This window comes from Podarcis erhardii (genome assembly GCF_964252035.2).
Source record: "Podarcis erhardii genome assembly, chromosome: 10".
NCBI classification, from domain to species: Eukaryota; Metazoa; Chordata; class Lepidosauria; order Squamata; family Lacertidae; genus Podarcis; species Podarcis erhardii.
The window spans coordinates 3,040,196-3,063,890 of record NC_138500.1 but is presented as its reverse complement, the minus strand read 5'-3'; the positions used below and the strand labels follow the sequence as shown (position 1 = coordinate 3,063,890).

Genomic DNA, 23,695 nt, shown 5'->3' with positions numbered 1-23,695 from the left:
CTAGGTATAAGGTAGTTCTGTATGTGCCACATATTCTGTTCAAATCATGGGTTGGGCAGGGGGTGGGAATCCTCATCCAACAGGGCTTGTTTCTGGTGTTTGAAATCATTTTTATTGGTTTTCCATGGGTCTCCTGTGGCCAAAGCCAATGAGGGCAACTCTAGACCATCTGCAAAGCCTAGCAAGTTTGCTCATAGCCTTTTGTCTGCTCATGTGGTGGGCAAGAGCTATAAAGAGGTGTAGCAACACTTATCTCATTGTCACCCCATTTGCCGCAGTCTCCAGTCTCTGCAACTCCTTTTGCAATCTGGAGGCAGTTGGAGGCTGGATGGCGGCTAACAGATTGAGGTTGAATCCTGACAAGTTAGAAGTACTGTTTTGGGGGGACAGGAGGCGGGCAGGTGTGGGGGACTCTCTGGTCCTGAATGGGGCAACTGTGCCCCTGAAGGACCAGATGCGCAGCCTGGGAGTCATTTTGGACTCACAGCTCTCCATGGAGGGGGAGGTCAGTTCTGCATCCAGGGCAGCTGTCTACCAGCTCCATCTGGTACGTAGGCTGAGACCCTATCTGCCCACAGACTGTCTCGCCAGACTGGTGCATGCTCTGGTTATCTCCCACTTGGACTACTGCAATGCGCTCTACATGGGGCCACCTTTGAAGGTGATCCGAAAACTGCAACTAATCCAGAATGTGGCAGGATCTAATCCACGATCACAACTAATCCAGGATCACAGGAGGTGGCCGCCGGGACCACATAACTCCGGTCCTGAAAGACCTACAGTGGCTCCCAGTACGTTTCCGAGCACAATTGTAAGTGTTGGTGCTGACCTTTAAAGCCCTAAATGGCCTTGGCCCAGTATACCTGAAGGAACATCTCCACCCCCATCGCTCAGCCTGGACACTGAGGTCCAGTGCCGAGGGCCTTCTGGCAGTTCCCTCATTGCAAGAAGCAAAGCTACAGGGAACCAGGCAGAGGGCCTTCTCGGTGGTGGCGCCCGCCCTGTGGAACGCCCTCCCATCAGATGTCAAGGAGATAAAAAACTACCTAACTTTTAGAAGACATCTGAAGGCAGTCATGTTTTGGGAAGTTTTTAATCTTTGATGTTTTATTGTGTTTTTAATATTCTGTTGGGAGCTGCTCAGAGTGGCTGGGGAAACCCAGCCAGATGGGTGGGCTATAAATAATAAATTATTATTATTAATTATCATCATCATCCTTAAGCTATGAGATCCTAGGCCTGTCCCGCCAGCCCATGGCACGGGTTATGGGGTCACACGGCAGTTTGCTTCTGCCAGGCGTACTCCTTTCCCTGGCACCACTAAGTGCTGATGAGGCATCAGGACCAAGTCCAAGGATCATCTAGTTGCAGTGCTTCTGTCAAAAACATGGGACTCTCTGAGGCCTCATCCACACTTCAGCCTGTCCTGTGTTTTCAAGGCCCAGGTCAAAGAGGTTTTCATTTGCCCTGCTCTTTGCCTGGGAAAACCAACCCACTGTTGAATCAGAACAAACACCACTCCACAGAAAACCCAGTTTGCGTTTATTCTGATTCAGCAGTAAACAATGAGTTTTTCCCCAGTGAAAGCAGCAAGACAAGCAGAAATGTGGGCAAGATCTCAGACTATCAGATTGTTGGTTGATTTAATATGGGTTTTATTTTCTCTTGTGTTTCCTCCGTTTTTAAGCTGCTTTGGAAACCCATGTAGAAAAGGAGGGCATGAATTAAATAAAATGAACTGAGCCAAACATGACTCTGGTGTGTTCTTTATATGTCTGAACTATTGGTCAAAAGAGACCCCACCCCGAAATGTTCCTCATGTTGTTCCCGCATTCTGTGCAAGACAAAAAAGTGGATGGAATTCATTGTTTTGTGTTCTACCCTCTAGATTTTATAATCAATAGCAGAGTAATTAAAACCAAACATTCCTAAATACGACCAGAAAAGAACATGCCAAAGAGAAAGAAAAAGGCTTGTGGTACCGAAATTGTGCAATACGGGTTTGTCTATTTCGAAATTAATTTTTGTAAAATATTGCAGTGAGTTGTGTCAATCATCCTGCTCCATGAAGGAGAAATTGTATACCTGTTTTTCAACTGGTAGGAGTTGAAGCATCTGAGTTTGTCACAAAAGAGAGGAAAAGTTTTGGGATGCCTTGTCAGGAATGAGCCAGCTCCAAGCAAAGGTTTGCAGCCAACTGCAGAGAGCAGCCAGGAACAGACAGGCTTAGATGTTAGTCAGGCAGGGGAGAGCTGGCAGCTGCAGACTTCGGCTCTTCCTGACCTTGACAGGCAGGATGATAAGGCAGTAGTTGAGAGAAGGCTAGAACACAGCCAAAGCTCACAGGAAGCACAAATAGGCACAAATAGGCTCAGAGATAGCCTCTCAGAAAAGGAAGAGGTTGGAGCTGATCCACTAAGTCAGAAGAGTCAGTGAATGGGAGGGCTGCTAGATAGGAAGCAAAACAAGAGATGTAAAGTTCCTAAGTTCAATATCTTCTGTCGACGCCGGAAGGAGTCTTCAGAAGAGTCACCTTGAGTAATGATGCTGGAGGCTTTGTTAGAGCCATCCGGAGCTATTTATTTTTGCAATAAATCCTCCTTTTTAATTATCTACGCTTACTGTGTTATCAAGCTGGGAACTTGGACTCCTGATATTTCTGTACATTGTGGCTGCTCTCATAAATAAGTACGTTATTTGACAAGACCTGTATGTGGTCAAGTCATTTTGGAATAATGGCCTAGAAATACCATAAATACCTATAGATAAATGGAAAGATGTGTTGGGAAACTGTGTACATGCAGCTACTCACACAGAGTCAATTAAGGTTTGGCAGACAGCCAAAAGGTCATGTGAAGGAGTACCGGTAAGTCTGCCTGGTGATAACAGAGGCATGGGGACAGCTCCATGATTGGTCAAGCTCCCTCAAGGGAGTGATAATTAATGGCAAGCTAACTGGAATGTGTTGGTTCTGAGCTCAGTGTTCAGAGTTCTGTGTGAGTGTAGGAGTTGTGAGTCGTGTCAGAGAGAGCTAGCAAAAGATCCGTGTTCTGTTCCTGTAAATAGTCCACTGTATATAATAAACACCTAACTACAAGTTCCTTGTTCCTGCTTCATCTATCCTGTCTGCAGCCAAGTTGCCAATTGCTTCCGTGGATTCTGCGTTTACTCTGCTAGGTCTGGCTAATGTCCTGCAACTAGTCAGAAAGTTGCAAAACACCAAATAGGTTTTGCCAATAAGATGGACCATGAAGCCTGAAGTCAAAAGGATGCCTGGAAAAGTAGAGGGAGGAGATGCAGACAAAAAGCGGACAGGCCAGTAATCCTCTCTTGGGGCTCATCCACACTCCCTTTCGTACTGCACTTTCTAGGGATTCCAGGTCTGTGCCCCAGTGGCTTTTATTTTTTTGCCCTGTCACTTCCGAAATGCAGTCAATTCCAAAATTTCAAAGCTTGCAATATTGGGACTCTGAGCAATCGCCATTCGAACACAAGCAAAGCGTGGCATGTCTTTATTTTTAAGCACAACGATTTCAACACATTGGATATACCGACACGCTTCATTGTGGAACACTTCGCTTGCGTAACTGAACGCTTATAAAGTTAAGAAAAGGACGGGCTGCATCACAAACGCCGACGTCAGGCTTGCAATGGCACCCGTTTGAGAGGCCAGTTACCCCAACTGCTGCCGTAGCTGACGCTGGTGATCATTTCTCTGTTCTTTTTGCGTTTTGTAATATATGGTCTGAAATCATACGGGGTCGTTGTTGTTGTTGTTGTGGTAGTAGTGGTGGGTGTTGTGGTAGTAGTGGTGGGTGTCGTGGTAGTAGTTGTGGGTGTCGTGGTGGTAGTAGTGGTGGTGGTAGTGGTGGGTGTCGTGGTGGTAGTGGTGGTGGTGGTAGTGGTGGTGGGTGTCGTGGTGGTAGTGGTGGTGGTGGTAGTCGTGGTGGTGGTGGTGGTGGTAGTGGTGGTCATGGTCGTGGTGTCTGTTACAGGCTGTGGCTCTGCCCTTTGGGGTGGTGCTTCAGATGCGGGTGGCAGCTGTGGAAACCGAAGCAATCTGGGTCGTTTGGGTTCCTGGGGCGGAGGCTGAGGATTTGGTTCAGGTGTTGTTTCCGTTTGCGGCGGGGCTAATATCTCTGACCAGTCCGACTCAGACATGTGCAGATTTGGCTCGAGTGGCTCAGTTTCTTCAGGCGCCTGCTCTTCCTCCTCGGTCGGCGCCGGGGGCGGTTGTGAGTTCGGCCTTGTGTAGCTCTGGATCCAGTCGAAGAAGTGCTGCGTGGACGTGTAGACGCCGGGCTTCTGGGCTCTGGCGCAGCCCAGTCCCCAGCTGGTGATCCCCACCACCCAGTAGCGCTCGGAGCGATCCTCCCGGCACATGAGGGGTCCGCCACTGTCGCCCTGCAGTGGGAAGGGAGAGGACAGTCGTGTGAGGAAGGGGAAGGCCAGCCACTCAGTGGAGAGAGCCCCTGCCCTGCCAGAGGAAGGTCTCAGGTTCTGTTCCCAGTGGCATCTCCAGGTGGACAGGGGGACTCCTGCCAGAAACCTGGAGGGCCATGGCTGCCGGTCAGTGTAGACAGTACTGATGGCCAGTGGTCTGACTGAGGGCTCATCCACACTGACCTTTCTAGACACAGGTCTGTGCTTCCAAGCTCAAGGTCTGAGTGCTTTTCGTTTGTTTGTCCTGCCACTTTCCCCAGGAAAACACATTCTTTCGTGTTCAATCGGAACAAAAAGCAATTTGGTTTTTTCTGCAGATTGCTGTTTTCTTCAATTCAGCGGTAAAGAGCAGCTTTTCCTGAGGAAAGGAGCAGGAATTAAAACAACCCACTTAGACATGGCACTTTAAAGTGTGGTTCAGTGCCTAGATATGCAGCAGGAAAGGAAGTATATAACAAAATAAGAAGTCATAGAAAAAAATGCTGTTCTTATTATTTTTATATAACAATATTACCTCAATATATTATTTTTATATATTACATTATATTAGTTTTAATAATAATATGCTTTAATACAGGCATAGGCAAACTCGGCCCTCCAGATGTTTTGGGATTACAATTCCCATCATCCTTGACTACTGGTCCTGTTAGCTAGGGATGATGGGAGTTGTAGTCCCAAAACATCTGGAGGGCCGAGTTTGTCTATGCCTGTTTTAATATAATAAAAATGTCAATGAATTATAAAATCATCAAATTATCGAGTTGGAAGGGGCCCAAGGGTCATCTAGTCCAAGCCTCATGATGCAGGAATCTCAGCTAAAGCATCCATGGTAGATGGCTACCCAACCTCTGCTTAAAAACCTCCAGGAAAGTCCCTCATCTTCCCTCTGTGCTAGGTTGTAAGAAAGTATTAGAAAGTATATTCAATGTAAGGTAATAATTATAAGTCCCCTTCATGGATCACTGCCTTGCCATGGCGAAGGGGCTTGAATAACTCAGAGAAGCTATGAGCTATGCCGTGCAGGGCCACCCAAGATGGACAGGTCATAGTGGAGAGTTTTGACCAGACGTGATCCACCTGGAGCAGGAACCGGCAAGCCACTCCAGTATCCCTGCCAAGAAAACTCCATGGACAAAGGCAACAGGCATATAAAAGTTATGACGCTGGAAGATGAGCCCCTCAGGTCGGAAGGCATCCAACATGCTACTGAGGAAGAGCGGAGGACAAGTACAAGTAGATTCAGAGCTGATGAAGCGGCTGGGCCAAAGCCAAAAGGACGCTCAAGAACTGTGGGCAAGAATCCCGTAAAAGAAATGGAGTGGCTCTCATAGTCAACAAAAGAGTGGTGAAAGCTGTACTGGGATGCAATCTCAAAAAATGATAGAATGATATAGATACGAATCCAAGGCAGACCTTTTAACATCACAGTAATCCAAGTTTATGCACCAACCACTGGTGCTGAAGAAACTGAAATTGACCAATTCTATGAAGACTTACAACAACTTATAGAAATGACACCAAAGAAGGATGTTCTTCTCATTATAGGGGATCGGAATGCTAAAGTAGGGAGTCAAGAGATAAATGGAACAACTAGCAAGTTTGGCCTTGGAGTTCAAAATGAAGGCTAATAGAGTTCTGCCAAAACAAAATAAAAAAATTCCTTCCAGTAGCACCTTAAAGACCAACTGAGTTAGTTCTAGGTATGAGCTTTCGTGTGCATGCACACTTCTTCAGATACACTGAAAAAGAAGTCACCGGACCTTTCTATATAGTGAGAAGGTGGGGAGGGGTATTACTCAGAAGGGTGGTGGGAATGGGTGATTGGCAGATAGCTGCGATGAGCCTGTTGACGACTCTTAACGACTGCAATAGGTCTAACAGGAAAAAGCAAGGGGTGAGAAGGTGAAAAATGGCTTTGTCATGTATAATGAGATAAGAATCCAATGTCTTTATTCAAACCAGGTCTCTCCATAGTTTTAAGTTTGGTGATAAGTTGCAATTCAGCAGCTTCTCTTTCCAGTCTATTTCTGAAATTCCTTTGTAATAGAACAGCTACTTTGAATTGCAACTTATCACCAAACTTAAAACTATGGAGAGACCTGGTTTGAATAAAGACATTGGATTCTTATCTCATTATACATGACAAAGCCATTTTTCACCTTCTCACCCCTTGCTTTTTCCTGTTAGACCTATTGCAGTCGTTAAGAGTCGTCAACAGGCTCATCGCAGCTATCTGCCAATCACCCATTCCCACCACCCTTCTGAGTAATACCCCTCCCCACCTTCTCACTATATAGAAAGGTCCGGTGACTTCTGTTTCAGTGTATCTGAAGAAGTGTGCATGCACACGAAAGCTCATACCTAGAACTAACTCAGTTGGTCTTTAAGGTGCTACTGGAAGGAATTTTTTTATTTTGTTTTGACCATGGCAGACCAACACGGCTACCTATCTGTAACAGAGTTCTGCCAAGAGAACAAGCTGGGATTCAGGCCTCATCATGGGACTGAAACTGCCTTGGTCGCATTGGCTGATGATCCCCGGCGGGCTAGCGACAAAGGTGAGAGCTGTTTCCTGGTTCTGCTGGATCTCTCAGCGGTGTTTGATACCATCGACCATAACATCCTTCCGGACCATCTTGAGGGGCTGGGAGCTGGGGGCACTGTCATACAGTGGTTCCACTCCTTCCTCCTGGGCCGTGTTCAGAAAGTGGTGGTGGGTGATGAGTGTTCAGACCCCTGGGCTCCCACTTGTGGGGTGCCTCAGGGTTCTGTCCTCTCCCCCATGCTTTTTAACATCTACATGCGGCCGCTGGGAGAGATCATCAGGGGGTTTGGGCTGGGTGTTCATCAGTATGCGGATAATACCCAGTGCTACCTCTCTTTTAAATCAGAACCAGTGAAGGCAGTGAAGGTCCTGTGTGAGTGTCTGGAGGCGGTTGGAGGATGGATGGCGGCTAACAGATTGAGGTTGAATCCTGACAAGACAGAAGTACTTTTTGGGGGGACAGGAGGCGGGCAGGTGTGGAGGACTCCCTGGTCCTGAATGGGGTAATTGTGCCCCTGAAGGACCAGGTGCGCAGCCTGGGAGTCATTTTGGACTCACAGCTGTCCATGGAGGCACAGGTCAAATCTGTGTCCAGGGCAGCTGTTTACCAGCTCCATCTGGTACATAGGCTGAGACCCTATCTGCCCGCGAACTGTCTTGCCAGAGTGGCGCATGCTCTGGTTATCTCCCACTTGGACTACTGCAATGCGCTCTATGTGGGCCTACCTTTGAAGGTGACCCGGAAACTACAACTAATCCAGAATGCGGCAGCTAGACTGGGGACTGGGAGTGGCCGCCGAGACCATATAACACCGGTCTTGAAAGACCTACATTGAGTGGCAATTCCCGCCCCCTCCCACAGATGGAGTAAATAGAATCATAGAATCATAGAGTTGGAAGAGACCACAAGGGCCATCGAGTCCAACCCCCTTCCAAGCAGGAAACACCATCAGAGTACTCCTGACATATGGTTGTCAAGCCTCTGCTTAAAGACCTCCAAAGAAGGAGACTCCACCACACTCCTTGGCAGCAAATTCCGCTGTCGAACAGCTCTCACTGTCAGGAAGTTCCTCCTAATGTTTAGGTGGAATCTTTTTTCTTGTAGTTTGGAACCATTGCTCCGTGTCCGCTTCTCTGGAGCAGCAGAAAACAACCTTTCTCCCTCCTGGCGTGCTCTCGTTCATGGGGTCATGAAGAGTCAGACACGACTGAATGACTAAACCACAACAACAATAATTATAAGTACAGTCAAAATCACAAATGTCAGCTTTATTGGCAAATGATGGGAAGTCTATATTTATTTTACTTTGGTTTCTTGTTGTTTTACTTTACTTCATGTACCATTATATGATTTTAGCTTAGCTGATATCTAAGTGGAATTAGAAGGTTAGGACTTCCGGGTTAGCGCCTCCAGCAAGGGCGGAGCTCCTCCGATCGGGAGGAACTGGCTCCGTGAAAAACAGGGTCTGACCACCACGGCGAAGGCGGAGACCCTTAGAAATCACAGGCAGAAGAAGCCTGTGAACCTGGGATTCAGCTGGCACCTTTTGCACCCCCCCTACTCGCGGGGAGACCCGGTATTGGGAATCCGGAGCGACGTGGGGTGAGCGGCGCGGTGCTTTGAATCGACTGCTTCTTTCACGGAGCGAAGCCGCACTGCTGCTGTCGGAGAGCGCTGACTTTTTTCCTGTGGACAATTGGATTTTAAACAACAACCCGTGAGTGGAACAGGAAATTGAACTTTTAAATAATTTAATCTGGCACTGAACGGGGAAGGCTCAAACAGGAAGTCCACCTTCCCTTTCTGTAAATAGACTGAAGCAAAGTAGTTGCTAACTAAGGTCTTGGAAAGTCTTACGTAAAGGATTAAAACTCCACTGATTGAAACTATTTACCCCCCTTGGAAGTAGGGGAAGAGGGGGGGAATTTTGATCAAGTGAACCTGCAGGAGAAGGTGAAAAATTAAAAATCGAAGCACCACATCTCTGAACCTGGGAACGGTTTGCAAAAAGTCCATTGATGGTAAACAGGACAAGTTTGACGGCTAGCTTTAAAAGAAAGACATTGTTTCCATTGTCCGCTTCAGCGCTTAAAAAGAAGAAAAGGTAAATGGAAACTGTTACTAATTTACTTCTGGAATTGTGCTGGAAAGGAATGATACAAATGGAGACTGTCTTCCTCTAGAGGGAGTTTTGGGACATTGTTACAAGAGTGCAGCTGGGAAATTGGCCTTAAGATAAAGAGTGTGAGAAACCAGTTCTGACCTTGAACATCTTAAGAATGTCGGCTAAGGAAGAAGTAGTGTCTGTACTGAATAGGACAAATTATCTGTTGAGAAAGCTGCATAAACAGATAGATTTTATGGCTACTAATACTGATATTTTGGGAACAAAAGTGGGCATCAGCATAGAAGTTGACAAGAACCCGGCACAGGAATCTTTCTTAACTGAACAAATTGATGAATCAGAGAAGGAGAAAGTTGCTGTTGTTGAGTATAAAGCAATACAAGGGGGAGCCTTAACCCTACAGAGGCAAATGGAGGATTACAAGTTGAGGCCTTATATGACTGTAATTAGGAGAAGCCAGTTTTTGAAGATGGGAGCCTGGCCTGATCTGGAAAAGGAAAGGTGGAGAGATCCCCTTATGCAGGGATCAAATGACTTTTGGGATATGAATTTGAGCCAGGAGGAGATTGGAGCTTTTGGGGCCTTTGGACTTGGAAGAATTGTGAAACAAGATTTGGAATACTTTATGGGCCCTAGCCTTAACTATGGAAATCTGGCAGACCTGATAAGAAGGAATACAAGCATCGTTGGGTTGGAGCTCCCCCGAGATCTGCTTTTTAGCACCAAAGATTATCAAGAAAATCGGCAGAAGGGACGTGAAGAATAGTTAAGAGCCTCGGATATAAGATCTCCAGGTTGATGGACTGTTGGGGGTTGATGGAACTGATGGCAGGGGCCGAGACCGGGGAGGGGAGACGGTGGAAGAAGATTGGGAATTTAAAGTGTATATATGGAGATTTTTAAAAAATTAATGAGTGATGGAAAAATCGTGGAATGAAATTTTTATGACCCTAGGGGAAATGTCTTAAGAGATCAAGTTCAAATATATTAGTTTTAATGAGAAATAAGATTAAATAAAGTAAAAATGGATGGTTAATTGGTGAAAGAAGAGAATGTAAAATTACAGTATATTAAGATAAATTATTAGGATAAAAACAAAGATGAATGATTTGCTGAAATATCTAATTGAACCAGAATACAAAGAGGGGAGGTATGAGGAGGTCAAGGAAATAAGCTAAGGAAAGAAAGTTATATAAAGATTTGATTTGTTCTTTCCTTGATTGTATGCATTTTTTTTCTTTTTTGTCTGTTTTCCTTTTTTATTTTTTTTCCTTTGATGTGACTTGTTTTTATGTATTGTTTTGTTTTCTTTTTTTGTTTAATTGGGTGTTTTCTTTTTGCTATTTTTTTCAAATCTTAATAAAAAATTATTTAAAAAAAGAAGGTTAAATTAACATTCTAAGTTAAACTAATTTAAATATATATATATAGTATATGTGTGAAGTTAAATCTGTAATGACATTAATGAATTTCAATAAAGAATTTTTTCATCCAAAAAAACCTCCCCAAAAAACTCGAGCTTTGGTGAGGTGCCATCTTTTGTAAGGTGCTGTTTCTCTGGGACGTTTGCAAATCGCTTTGACTTGCACGCAGAAGGTGCTAGGTTTCATCAGACTGGGACCGTGTACGTTTTCTGAATGGCACAGAACACAATGGTGGCAGATGCCCTCATTTTATCCCCTTGCCAGTGGTGGACTCCCCTTTCTTGGAGGTTTTACAGCAGAGATTGGATGGCCCTCTGTCCAGGATGCTTTAGCTGAGATTCCTGCATTGCGGGGGGGGGGGGTGAGCTAGATGTCCCCCTGGGGTCCCTTCCAACGATTCTACTCCCCTTTTAAACGCTTGGCCTTGATGCTTGCTGGGGCACACCTCAGCCCTGCCTTGTAACTTTTCCTCAGCTCCAGCTGGCGATGAGGGAATTGAAGAAGTATCTGGCCAAAGACGCAGGAAAGTTGGAAGATGCAGGTGAGTGGCAGCAGCCCAAATTCACGTACCTGGCAAGTGTCAATGCCTCCTGCCTCGAACCCTGCACACAGGTTGTTGACTCTGATGCTTCCATAGTACCAGGAAGTGCTATTGCACATTTCTTGGGAAATAAGTTCCACTTTGGCCTCCTTCAGGATGTCAGATGGAGCATTCGCTGTAAGGAGAAAACAGTTACGAAATTTCTACATGCACAGGACCCGTCCAGTGAACGCTCCAGCCTTTTTCTCTGTTGTCTACTCATTTTCTATTCCCGGGAAAAACCCTTGGAACCAGCCATCCTTCGCCTCCCTATGTGGTGAGTTATGCTAAGAAGGCTGTTTGACCCAGTAGCTCCTTGCCAGGGACTAGGGCTGGGGGTTCCCATTCCCTGGTGAATCTCACTCCATGTGCTTGACTGGGTCAATAAAAGAAGTCAATATCAGAATGTGTGCAGAGGCAGAACTTCTGAAATAGGTGCAGATCGACTCGCACAAAGGCGACAGTTGGGCCATTGTATCTCTAAAAACAGACTACAGTTCAGTGTTCAAAATTCCCATTGTTCTGGGAGTGCCTAAATGAATACCTCCAAAGTCAAGCTTCGAGGACAGAAATCTGGCTGAGTCTGGAATAACCTTGTGAATTGAAAAGATAAGAAAGAGGGATTTATATCTAGATGCTAGGATAGAGATGATCAGGAAAACAGGAAGACACAATGAGAGATAAAGGAGGTGCTGTGCGATTGGTGGAAGTCAATATCTTGTTGTTGTTTTAGTGTTTATAGTATTAACTTGTAAGATATGGATTTGTGTGTTTTTTTGTTTTTTTGTTCCTTTCTTTAGTTTTTGAATGTTGGTTTTTGTGTGTTGTGTATTATCATTTTCTGATATTTTTCGTGTTGTTGTGTGGAAAATACTAATAAAATTTATTTATTTTTTAAAAAATCCCATTGTTCTAGGTGCATTTTGCAAGGGGATTTCATTAGGGCAAGCGATTTCTGAGCTCTGGGCACAGTACTGCACCTAAAATTTCAGATTAAAACTGCAGAGTGGAAGGAAAGGAGGACCTTTTTCTGCCTCCCCACTTCCAGCTACTCTCTGAAGACAGGAGAAGAGACCCCCTTAAGAATATTAGGGGGGTGGGCAGCGGAAGGACTAGAGTAGACTATGTGAAAAACAAACATAATATTTTAGCTGCAGTTCATTCACTTTCAGCTTTGTATTCTTGCTATTAAAAAGTGTGCCTAGACATTCCATTGTTGTGCCCATGACCTAGTCTTAAGGTGTCATTTAGCTCCTAGCTTCCATATCTCAGTTTCTAGCTTTCATATCTCTGTTTCTAACACTGCTACAGTTTATGAGAGGTTTGTGTCTTAGCCATACCTTCAGAGTGACATTGAATGATTTCATTTTCCATTCAGTGATTTTAACTACATTTCCTGAGGGCTTATTATTTGAAGGGCATCCTCTACCATGGGTGATGCTGGGTGGGGTTGATGGAAGATGGTGTTGAACAACATTTATAGGGCATCAGGTTTGGCTAAGCCACGCATGTCCAAAGTCCGTTTTGGGGGCCTAATATCGGTTCAATCCTGGCAGTAAAATCCTAAAAAAGCCCTCAACAACTCTAACCCTGAAAAAAGCTCAACAACTCCAACCCTCAACAACTTTGGGGTGAAATTGTTAAAAAAAGCTCAACATCATCAATCCTTAAAAAAGGTCAATAGGTTTGGTTGGCCCTTCGGTCACTTCATCAAATCTGGCCCTCTTTGAAAAAAGTTTGGACACGGCTGGCCTAAACTGTGCACCCTTTGCAGCCCGTATAAATCTGTGCACCCTTCCCTCCTTGCTCTTCATCCCTAGCCCCCACTTTTGTGCATGGTTCTGTCTTTTTGGAAACCATTTGTCCTGTTCCAACTCTGCGTATCAAAGGACATGACTTGAATTGGGACAACAACCCACAGACTTGAACTGGTTTCATAGTTATCTCACCAAGGGACCCTGGGATGAGTGTTAAGAGATCTCTAACACATGCATCTCAGCATCCTCATGAACTACAATTCCCAGGATTCCCTGGGGCAAGCAACAACAGTTACACTGATGTCGAGCCAAACTGCGTTTGTAGACTACTGCTTGCAGTCCAATATTACACAGTGTGTTTTTCCCCCCTCCTTTGACGCCTTCACTCTTTCTCTCTCAGCTTTGCCACCCCTTTCTCGCTTTCCTCTCTTCATTTTTCTTCTTCTTTTAAAACAAGGGTAGGCAACCTAAGGCCCAGGGGCCTGATGCGGCCCAATCGCCTTCTCAATCTGGCCCGTGGACGGCCCAGAAATCAGTGTGTTTTTACACGAGTAGAATGTGTGCTTTTATTTAAAATGCATCTCTAGGTTATTTGTGGGGCATAGGAATTTGTTCATATTTTTTTCCAAAATATAGTCCAGCCCCCCATAAGGTCTGAGGTATGGTGGACCGGCCCATGGCTGAAAAAGGTTGCTGACCCCTGTTTTAAAAGCATACATAACCGTTCTTAGCTCAAAGCATCTCAGTTATGACCTCAGCCCACCAGCTGCAGCCCCAAGGTGTATGGAGATCATATGCCCTTGGCTCACAGTACAGCTTTTCTGTACTTCTGATTTTTCAGCACTGATGCTTTTAGGGCCTTGGAGGCTGGGTTTTTTGGGGGGGTGGGGTGGGGAGAGAGACTGCCAGCAGAGACTGGGCTTCCTTCTTATTAATTGCATGGTTGTTTCACTGCTTCCCATCCTTTCCCAGGCCTAACGGAGCATCAAGGCATTGCTGCATCTCTCTCACATTTCTCCTGTGTGTAACCCCAGCCAGCGATGTAGCAATGGGCCATGGCAGACACGTCCACAAAGCTCTCTGGCAGGCAGGCGGGCTGGATGTAGTCACTGCACTGGATCGGGTCATCCAGCTCTATCAAGGCGATGTCGTTGACTTGCTGCTGTGGGATGTAGCTCTCGTGCTCCACCACCCTCTTGAGGAAGCGCACCTCCGCATCAGGGCCAGGCCGGGAGAGCACGGTGGAACCCAACAGCAGCTCCCAATTTTCTAGATATCTAGAGCAGAAAAAGAAAACAGGAAGCGTCTCATGCAACACTTTGCCTATTTACCCCAGTATTGTCTGCTGTGATGGACAGCAGCTCTGACCACAGCTGACCAGAGTTGAACCTGGGACCATTTGATGGCAGTGCCCATGCTCTGCCACTGAGTTCTGCCCCTTCCCCAAGAAGGGGAGCGTAAGCTAGCACTGGGGTTGCCAGAGTGGCACCCATGGGTGCAATGACCCCCTTCATGCTTTTCCTTGGCGCTTGTGTGAAATCTCCGCCTCTCTCCCTCCCTCCGCTCTCAACGCTCACTGTCCTCTTCAAGAGGTGCCGAATGTCAGAAAAGCCCTCCAGCAGGGTCCGACCAAAGGAGGCCCATCTGGTCCAACATCGTGTCCTCACAGTGGCCAATGAGATGTCCCCATGAGAAGCCAGCAAGCAGGACTTGAGTGTGACAGTGTGGGATGTGTCATCACTGAAACAGTCAAACACAGCATTTCCTGTTGCCTAGAGTGGACACGGAAGTGAGAGCTGGACCATAAAGAAGGCTGATTGCCGAAGAATGGATGCTTTTGAATTCTGGTGCTGGAGGAGACTCTTGAGAGTCCCATGGACTGCAAGAAGATCAAACCTCTCCATCCTTAAGGAAATCAGCCCTGAGTGCTCACTGGAAGGACGGATCCTGAAGCTGAGGCTCCAAGACTTTGGCCACCTCATGAGAAGAGAAGACTACCTGGAAAAGACCCTGATGTTGGGAAAGATGGAGGGCACAAGGAGAAGGGGACGACAGAGGATGAGATAGTTGGATAGTGTTATCGAAGCTGCCAGCATGAGTTTGACCAAACTGCGGGAGGCAGTGGAGGGCCTGGCATGCTCTGGTCCATGGGGTCACGAAGAGTCAGACACGACTAAACAACAAGAGTGGACACACAGGGGAATGTGGCTCCAGACAGGGAGGACTTCCTGTCATACCTGCTGTGGAGCCTCCTCCCCCTTTGTGTGACCAGGTAGATGGGCGTGACCCTAGCAGACCCTACAAAAGGGCTAGCCATTCAGCCATCTTCCTCTTTTTGGACTCCCTTGCTTTTTTGCCATCTTCCTCTCTTCTGGCTCTTAGCCAGCAGCACATGGCTCACCCTTCCAGAGGATGGAAGACACAAGGTAGAAAGTCTGAAGCTTAGCCGAGACTTCTTTTCTCTACACATGTACAGTACCTACAAGATAAAGCCTGCCTTCAGGACAATACTGTGAACTGAATGTAAGTAAACTTTACTCTTTGTTATGTACTGAGCTTGGATCCTAGAACAATAGGCAGGTAGGATCCTAGAACGGGTTGGCCTGCAGGAGCAGCCCAATCAGGGAAGCAGAGTCAGCCAACCACACAGGACCCATTGTGTGAATAATGTATATAAATCCCAAGGTTTTGGGGAAAATTCTTTCACTGTTTATGAGCTGCAATAAAGAGCAAGAAATCACTACGCGACTTGTCATGTTATTACAGGGGTACCTATGGATGCGAATGGGATCCATTCCGGAGCCCTGTTCGCATCCTGAGTACAATGCAACCCATGACTCCGCGTCTGCGCGTCTGCGCATGCACAGGTAATGATTTGCTGCTTCTGCACATGCGTGTGACGTCATTTTGAGTGTCTGCGCATGCACGAGCGGTGAAAGCCGAAAGTAATGAATTCCGTTACTTCTGGGTTGCCACGGAGCGTAACCTGAAAACACTCGACCTGAAGCATATTTCTGTTGAATGGTTTCTTTAAATGTAGAGGTTCATCATTGTTCCACCTGATGTGTATGTCTTTAAGGGGCCAGAGCAAGGGCCAGAGCAAAATAACAAGACCCAGCTTTACAGCTGTGAAACATAGCAGGTGCTGCTGAGTTGTGTTGATTAAGCTGTCTCAGCAATTGGGTGTAGTATATAAGGAGCAGCACCTAGCTCTCCCATTACCCTGGGGGATGGGTTGGTGGTTGGGTCTGGTTTGTTTGTTGATGTATTTAGTGTATAAGGAGTTTTTGTTTTTCTTATTAAAACCTTGTTTAAGTTATTTTTTAGTCCCTTTTTAATGCATGGTCTCCCCAGCAAGCTCTCTGCAGCGCTACCATACTGCAAATAGCCAACAATTTAACCCAAGGGATGACTGTTTTTTTAAGAGGGAAATAAAAGGGGAAACTCACCAAGAACAATCAACTCAACTTAAGTGATTCTAACGAATCCATCAACTTGGTGCCAGCAACGTGCAAGGGGAATGTGCTCTGCTGCTAGCTCACTAGCGGAAGTGAGGAGGGATAATATTTAATCAATATATCCTCTCCTACTTTCCTCAACATTCCCACAGACAGCAACTGTCTCCACTTGCGATTCTCATCAGCTGGTATTCAGAAGCACGAGGGGCAGAGCATAGCAACTGTGGTTTATAGGCACTGACAGCTTGATCTCTGTGGTTTTGTCCAGTCCTCTATTAAAGCTGCCCTACAAGTCTATTTCTCGCCCCAGATCCTTTGGCTCACCTCTTATCTCTAAAGCAGTGGGCTGCGGTCAGAATCCACTTGGCGCTGATGAGGGACCCTCCGCAGGTGTGCTGATAACCTGATCGGAAAGGTGTCCGGATGCTGACTAACCAAGGCCAGGTTCCTGGCAAGGTGTTGACGCCTCCCCCCATCTGAAGGGAGCTGCTGTGGCTGGATGCCAAGGGGCGCCTCCCACAAATTCCACTGGAAAGGAGAACAGCGGAAAGGGCATCAAGGCGACCGGCAGGATTTATTCCTCGGTTAGCTTATATATCCTGCCCTTCAATAGCTTCCCCAAGACTATTTGCATCGCTGTCAGAAATGAAAATGTTGCGCTTTTCCCCCACCAAAGGCCAGAAGGTTACAACAGCTAATGTATACCTGAAGGAGCGTTTCCATCCCTATCGTTTAGCCCAGACACTGAGGTCCAGCGCCGAGGGCCTTCTGGCGGTTCCCTCATTGCAAGAAGTGAGGCTACAGGGAACCAGGCAGAGGGCCTTCTCGGTGGTGGCGCCCACCCTGTGGAACGCCCTCCCACCAGATGTCAAAGAGAAAAACAACTACCAGACTTTTAGAAGACATCTGAAGGCGGCCCTGTTTAGGGAAGTTTTTAATATTTAGTGCTGTATTGTTTTTAACACTCAAATGGGAGCTGCCCAGAGTGGCTGGGGAAACTCAGCCAGAAGGGCAGGGTATAAATAGTAATTATTATTATTATTATTATTATTATTATTATTATTATTATTATTATTTAGTGTTATGTACTAAGCTTGGATCCTACAACAATAGGCAAGTAGGATCCTAGAATGCAACTGATTGGCTTGCAGGAGAAAACCAATCAGGCTCCAGGAGGAAGTTAACTAGCCTATTAGGCTGGTAGGATCCTAGAATGCAACATATGATTGGCCTGCAGGAAAAGACCAATCAGGCTCCAGGAGGGAAGCAGAATCAGCCAATCAGAAGGGACTCATTGTGTAAATAATGTATATAAAAGCCTGAGGTTTGGGGGGCAATTCAATCACTGTTTTACAAGCTGCAATAAAGAGCATGAAATCACTACCGGACTCCGACCATATTTCAACTAAATAAGCGTCAACTCGCTTAGAAGCTTATCTTTAACAGGGCTTGTGGTTAGAACACCTGAAAACAGGGCATCTTGCAGCTGAAATGGGGTTTATCTATACACTTCAGCAGATATAGAACCTGTGTACACCTAGGGTGGTTGGGATATGGCTTTATCACTTGAGTCAATGTGTCAAAGCCTAGGAACACAGACTAAATAAGGATTAAAATAATTAGGAGGGATGGTTGACAAATTTAGAGTAATAGGAGATGTGGACAAAGACGGGGATTTTAGTATTTTAATTAGGCAGTCATGATAGGCTATAAACCCTGCACATACCCAGCCAATGGGGAAACAGGGGAGGGAATATGCTCTGGCAGGGGGATGTAGAGGATATAAGCTTGTGTTTTGCTGATTCCAGGTGTGCCTTCAGTTTATATCTCACCATCGCCTAATAAAATCAAGATAAAGATAATATACAAAGACTGAAACAGCAATGTTCAAGCTGCTATACATTGAGACCGAAAAGGAATCCATGTGTCTCAATGGGGTCTAATATGGCAGTGTTTCCCAACCTTTGGTCTCCAGTTGTTTTTGGACTACAACTCTCATCATCCCTAGCTAGCAAGACCAGTGGTCAGGGATGATGGGAATTGTAGTCCAAAAACAGCTGGAGACCAAAGGTTGGGAAACACTGTAATATGGCATACTTTACTTAGGAAGCTGCCAAGTAAAACCATAGGTCTTTGTAGCCCACCGAGACCTGATTGGCAATGATTCCCCAAAGTTTCAGGTAGAGAGATACCTGCCTCCCACTTTGTGGGCCTTCCTGGCAGCTGTCTCCTCTTGGACAAGCCAGATGTTGCAGCTCCTCCAATGAGCACTGATTTTGGAGCGCATCATGAAATGAAGGCCTTCCCATGGGAAGGCTGGGAAACACATGTCCAACAGCACCCAGCCTCTGTCAGAATCACAGAATTGTAGTATCGTTGAGTTGGAAGGGATCCCAAGGATCATCTATTTATGGGATCGCCTCTCCTGGTCTGCCCCATGGAGGACCTTAAGGTCCATGAATAATAATAGTTTAGAGGTCCCTAAGGAAGTCAGATTATCCTCCACCAGGGCCAGGGCCTTCTCAGTGATGGCTCCGACCTGGTGGAATGCTCTGTCTCATGGGACCAGGGCCCTGCAGGATTTAACCTCCTTCCATTGGGCCTGTAAGACAGAGCTATTCCACCTGGCTTTCAATTTGAACTTAGCCTGATCTTTTATTTCCATTCCTTCCCTCCCCCCCCCCCATTTATGAAGATTACCTGCTCTGGGATCCCACAGCTAATACTCTCCTGGTCTCCTCGCTGGCCCAAAGAGGACTAATTTAGCTAGCTAGCCCTGGTGATCATCTAATGTTTATTGGATGGATTCCCCCCCCCCCAAATTGATTTTTGAATTCTGAATTGATTGTTATTCACGTTTTATACAGTATTTTATGCTGTTTTTTGTTGCATCAATTAAGTGTTTTAAATTTGTTGTTAGCTGCCCTGAGCCTGGTTTTCTGAACCGGGAAGGGTGGGGTATAAATAAATAAAAATTATTATTATTATTATTATTTCCAATGCTTTCAGGAGCTGAAGCCAACTCTTCTAAATTCAGGGGAAGTGGGCTATCCTATTCTACCAGGAGGGGTCCACCTCTCTGCATTACTTATGCTGCCTCTCAGAGGGGTGATTTGTAGGATCCACAATTTCGGTGGCATCCTAAAAAGAAAAGCTCAACAACTTGTGGGGTGTCCTGGTTTTTACTTTTTGAAAGACAGCAACCCTAGGTACCTAGTAGCACCCAAGCCTGTCCCCAGCCTGGCAAAGCGATGCGCCCTGCAGGCTGTGGAACGGACGCCATCTGCATAATTCAGCTTTCAAGGAAGGGCGTCTTCACAATGACCTAGTGGTATCTGTTGAATGGTCTCTTTAAATGTAAAGGTTCATCATTGTTCCACAAGATGTGTATTTCTTTAAGGGCCAGAGCAAATAACGTGACCTAGCTTTACAGCTGTGAAGCAGTATAGCAGGTGCTGTTAAGTTGTGTTAATTAAGGTGTGTCAGCAACTGGGTATAGTATATAAAGAGCAGCACCTAGCTCTCTCAGTACCCTGGTGGATGGGTCAAGCTTATTGATATATCATAAAAGGTGTTTCTGTTTTTGTTATTAAAACCTAGCGAAAGTTACTTTTGCGTTCCTTCTAATGTGTGGTCTCCCCAGCAAGCTCTCTGCAGCGCAACTAGTCTGCAAATAGCCAACAGGGGGCATCCTTTCTGCCTCCGGAAAAATGACTCCTTCCCCCAGAGCGAGACATTGTGGGCATACCTGGCACCAGAGAAATCACGTGGCACTGCTGCTTTGCCACAACAGACACAACGACTCTTGAACGTTTCACTGCTTCTGTTCAACTTTGAAGAAGAAGAAGAAGAGTTTGGATTTCATATCCCGCCTTTCACTCCCTTTAAGGAGTCTCAAAGCGGCTAAGATTCTCCTTTCCCTTCCTCCCCCACAACAAACACTCTGTGAGGTGAGTGGGGCTGAGAGACTTCAAAGAAGTGTGACTGGCCCAAGGTCACCCAGCAGCTGCAGGTGGAGGAGCGGAGACGCGAACCCGGTTCCCCAGATTACGAGACTACCGCTCTTAACCACTACACCACACTGGCTCTCACTTTGTGACTGCTTAGCACTGAGCAGGAGTCCATCAGAGGGTGCTGGACTCTCCTTCCTTGGAGGTTTTTAAGCAGAGGCCAGAGGGTCGTTTGTCATTGATGCTTGAGTTGTGATTCTAGGATTTGCTCCCGCTGTGGCAAAGAGGCAGGTGCATGAGGTCTATGGTACAATACACCCACAATGCCTCACACTGAGGAAGGACCCCTTCTATGGGATGAGTTGTGGTGGGCCCAGAAATCCCTGTCAGTGTTGCTGACAGTTCCCCTCACAGCAGAGGAGCCCCATTGGGCATGATCCGCTACCGCCTGTGCTGACCTGCTACCTGAGGCAACTGCTTCCCACTCTCTCAGGACAGGGCTGGCCTGGTCATTACTGTTGACATTTCCATTCCACCTTAAGGAACCTTGTAATGTGTGGTCTCCCCAGCACGCCTTCTGCAGTGCAACTAGTCTGCAAATAGCCAACAGTATCATCCAGGGGAACAGAGGCTGCTCCTGCTGTGGCCACTCACCTGCAGCTGTCATCTGCGGCACGCATAGGGCAGGTTGTGAGGAGGGCCAGGAGAGCGAGAAGCAGCCTTCTCATCCTCTTTGCGATTGCTGCTTCCTGCTCTCTCGCCGCTTGACATCATATAGAACTATGTTCTATATGACATCACACAGAAGTGCCGGCAGTTGTTCTTTAGTTTCCTATGGAACGAGTCATTGATCCCCAGGAAGGTGCATTGAGAAGTCTCAGGACTGCACCACGGATGCATTCAAACACCTGAGCATGGAGCCAGAGGGAAACTGGGAAGGAACCTTTAACTCTTTGTTCACCATGCTCCACTGCCCGGCTGAAGAGGAGGATTGCCATAACCCCGCAGAGTGCTTGAAGATAGTTTACTTAGAATCATTACTATTATTATTTGTTAAATTTGGATTAGAATAGAGTCTGTGCAGTGTAGCATTGGACTGGAACTGTGTGGTAAAAGGTAAAGGGACCCCTGACCATTAGGTCCAGTCGTGACCGACTCTGGGGTTGCGGCGCTCATCTCGCTTTACTGGCTGAGGGAGCCGGCGTACAGCTTCCGGGTCATGTGGCCAGCAGGACTAAGCCGCTTCTGGCAAACCAGAGCAGTACACGGAAACGCCGTTTACCTTCCCACCAGAGCGGTACCTACTTATCTATTTGCACTTTGACATGCTTTTGAACTGCTAGGTGGGCAGGAGCAGGGACCGAGCAACAGGAGCTCACCACATCACGGGGATTCGAACCACCGACCTTTTGATCTGCAAGTCCTAGGCTCTGTGGTTTAACCCACAGCGCCACTGGAACTGCGGGGACCTGGGTTCAAATCCCTCTTCAGTCACCAAGCTTACTGGGTGGCCTAGAGCAATCTGCTGTCCCGCTTCTTAAACCACAGAGTTGCAGCAAGAATAAAATGTGGACTATACAGAGATGGCAAGATTAACTGGGAAAATCAGAAACCAGGAGGAACAAAACGTTAACAAAGAATGGGACAAATTTATATTATATTTGAAAGACCACTGTAAACACCTGAACTCTTTGGCAGGTTTTAAATGTAATGTTACACAGATTTTGGATACAATGGAGGATTGTAAATTAGATGGACTTATAATATCCAGTTTAAAAAGTTACTTAAATAACCCATGGAGGGGAGGAGGAAAGTCTTGATATTCAGAAGAATCTTGTGTAATGCTCATTATTTGTGATTATGAGTGTGAATGAATTAAAATATTTAAAAAGAGAGAGAGAATAAAATATAGAGGATCTCTTATGCATAAATGTGATCACGTGAGGCATACAAAATTTTGAACTGGCTTATTCGTATATTTTGAATGACATCATAACCAATTATATATTCACTAACAGTTTTTAGCCAGCGTATTGCATTTGCATTTTTGTAGATTGTTACATTTTGCAACACAGGGGTTTGTGTTTGTTCAGATTCTAGAAATTCAGCAGAGAGAAGCTTCAGTTGTTAAGCAAATAATGTCTTGTCTTATTCACACTTCTCTTGTCCCATGCCTTCCAGGAGCATGTGTGTGCCCTTCCCCTGGGAGCTTTCCCCACAAAAACCTGCTCTTTAAAGCTGAATCGGAGCAAAAGTCAATTCAGGTTTCCCATGGATTGAAGTTTGCTCCAATTGAGCTTTAAAGAGCGGATTTCTATGGAGAAAGCTTCGGTGTGAAAAAAAGGGCACTTGGACACAGAGCTTTAAATTGTGGGCTGTGCCTGGAAAGAGCAGAGGAAAGGTATCAATTTGCCATCAATTTGATTTGAATTAATTTTATAATGAAATGATTTTAGAATGCTGTACTATTTTATTGTTGTTAGCCACCCTGAGCCCGGCTTTGGCAGGGGAGGGCGGGATATAAATAAAATATATTATTTTTAGTATTATTATTAAGTGTGGATGAGACCTCAGGTGGTGCACTTGCTGTTGCGTTTACTCAAATATCTCATCTGCAAAGGCAGGAGTACAGCATGCAAATATATAGTCATGTGCACTGTTGTTAAGCACCATCAATGTACATGGTGCTCTTCAAAGTAATAAAGGGGTGGATGGGGCTCATCCACGCTCACCTTTTGCCTTGTGCTTTTTAGGTACAGGCAACTGAGCAATTTATTTATTTATTTATTGCCTCAGCACTTTCCCCCACAAAACTCACTCTTTAATACTGAATTGGAACAAACAACAATTCGGGGTTTCTGTGAGTTGACATTCAGCAGTAAAGAGTGGGTTTTCCTGGGGAAAGCACAAAAAAAGTGATTAAGGACGGCACTGTAAAGCACGGACATGTGCCTTTAAGCACTAGCCAGATCAAGCTTTGCTTTCCTGGCTGAGTTCCACAAAGAACTAGCATTGCCACTTGTAAAGGGAAGCTGGAGAGATACAAAAAATCCCCTGGCAAATAGTCTGATCTGTGCTGGATTTTTTAGTTCCCTGGATCCCTTAAACAGGATTACTGAGCAGTCACAGCCATTGCCATATTCCCTTCACCTTATTTGCGTTAACCACTTCTATATTTGTGTATTGATCGCTGTCCTTTCCCCCCATTACCTGTTTGCAATTCTCCAAGACTGGATTCTGTCTACGTCAGCGGTTCTCAATCTGTGAGTCCCCAGATGTTGTTGGACTACAACTCCCATCATCCCTGAGCTCTGGCCTTGCTAGCCAGGAGTGAGGGGAGTTGTAGTTCTACAACATCTGGGGATCCACAGGTTAAGAAAGGCTTGTCTACGTGATCCTGTGCCTTGGAGAT

At 46.0% G+C, this 23,695-nt stretch overlaps 1 protein-coding gene across 1 annotated transcript; it reads right to left on the bottom strand.

Annotated features, from left to right (window-relative positions):
- Positions 1-3,483: 3,483 nt before the first annotated feature.
- On the bottom strand, positions 3,484-21,046 carry LOC309351881 (acrosin-like). Its single transcript, XM_081880026.1, has 5 exons — positions 20,938-21,046; positions 16,658-16,861; positions 13,887-14,152; positions 11,109-11,254; positions 3,484-4,404 (listed from the first exon to the last, which is right to left on the bottom strand). The coding sequence occupies exons 1-5, from the start codon at positions 21,009-21,011 to the stop codon at positions 3,640-3,642; spliced, it is 1,455 nt and encodes a 484-aa protein (XP_081736152.1). The 5' UTR covers positions 21,012-21,046; the 3' UTR covers positions 3,484-3,639.
- Between the last annotated feature and the right edge of the window lie 2,649 nt (positions 21,047-23,695).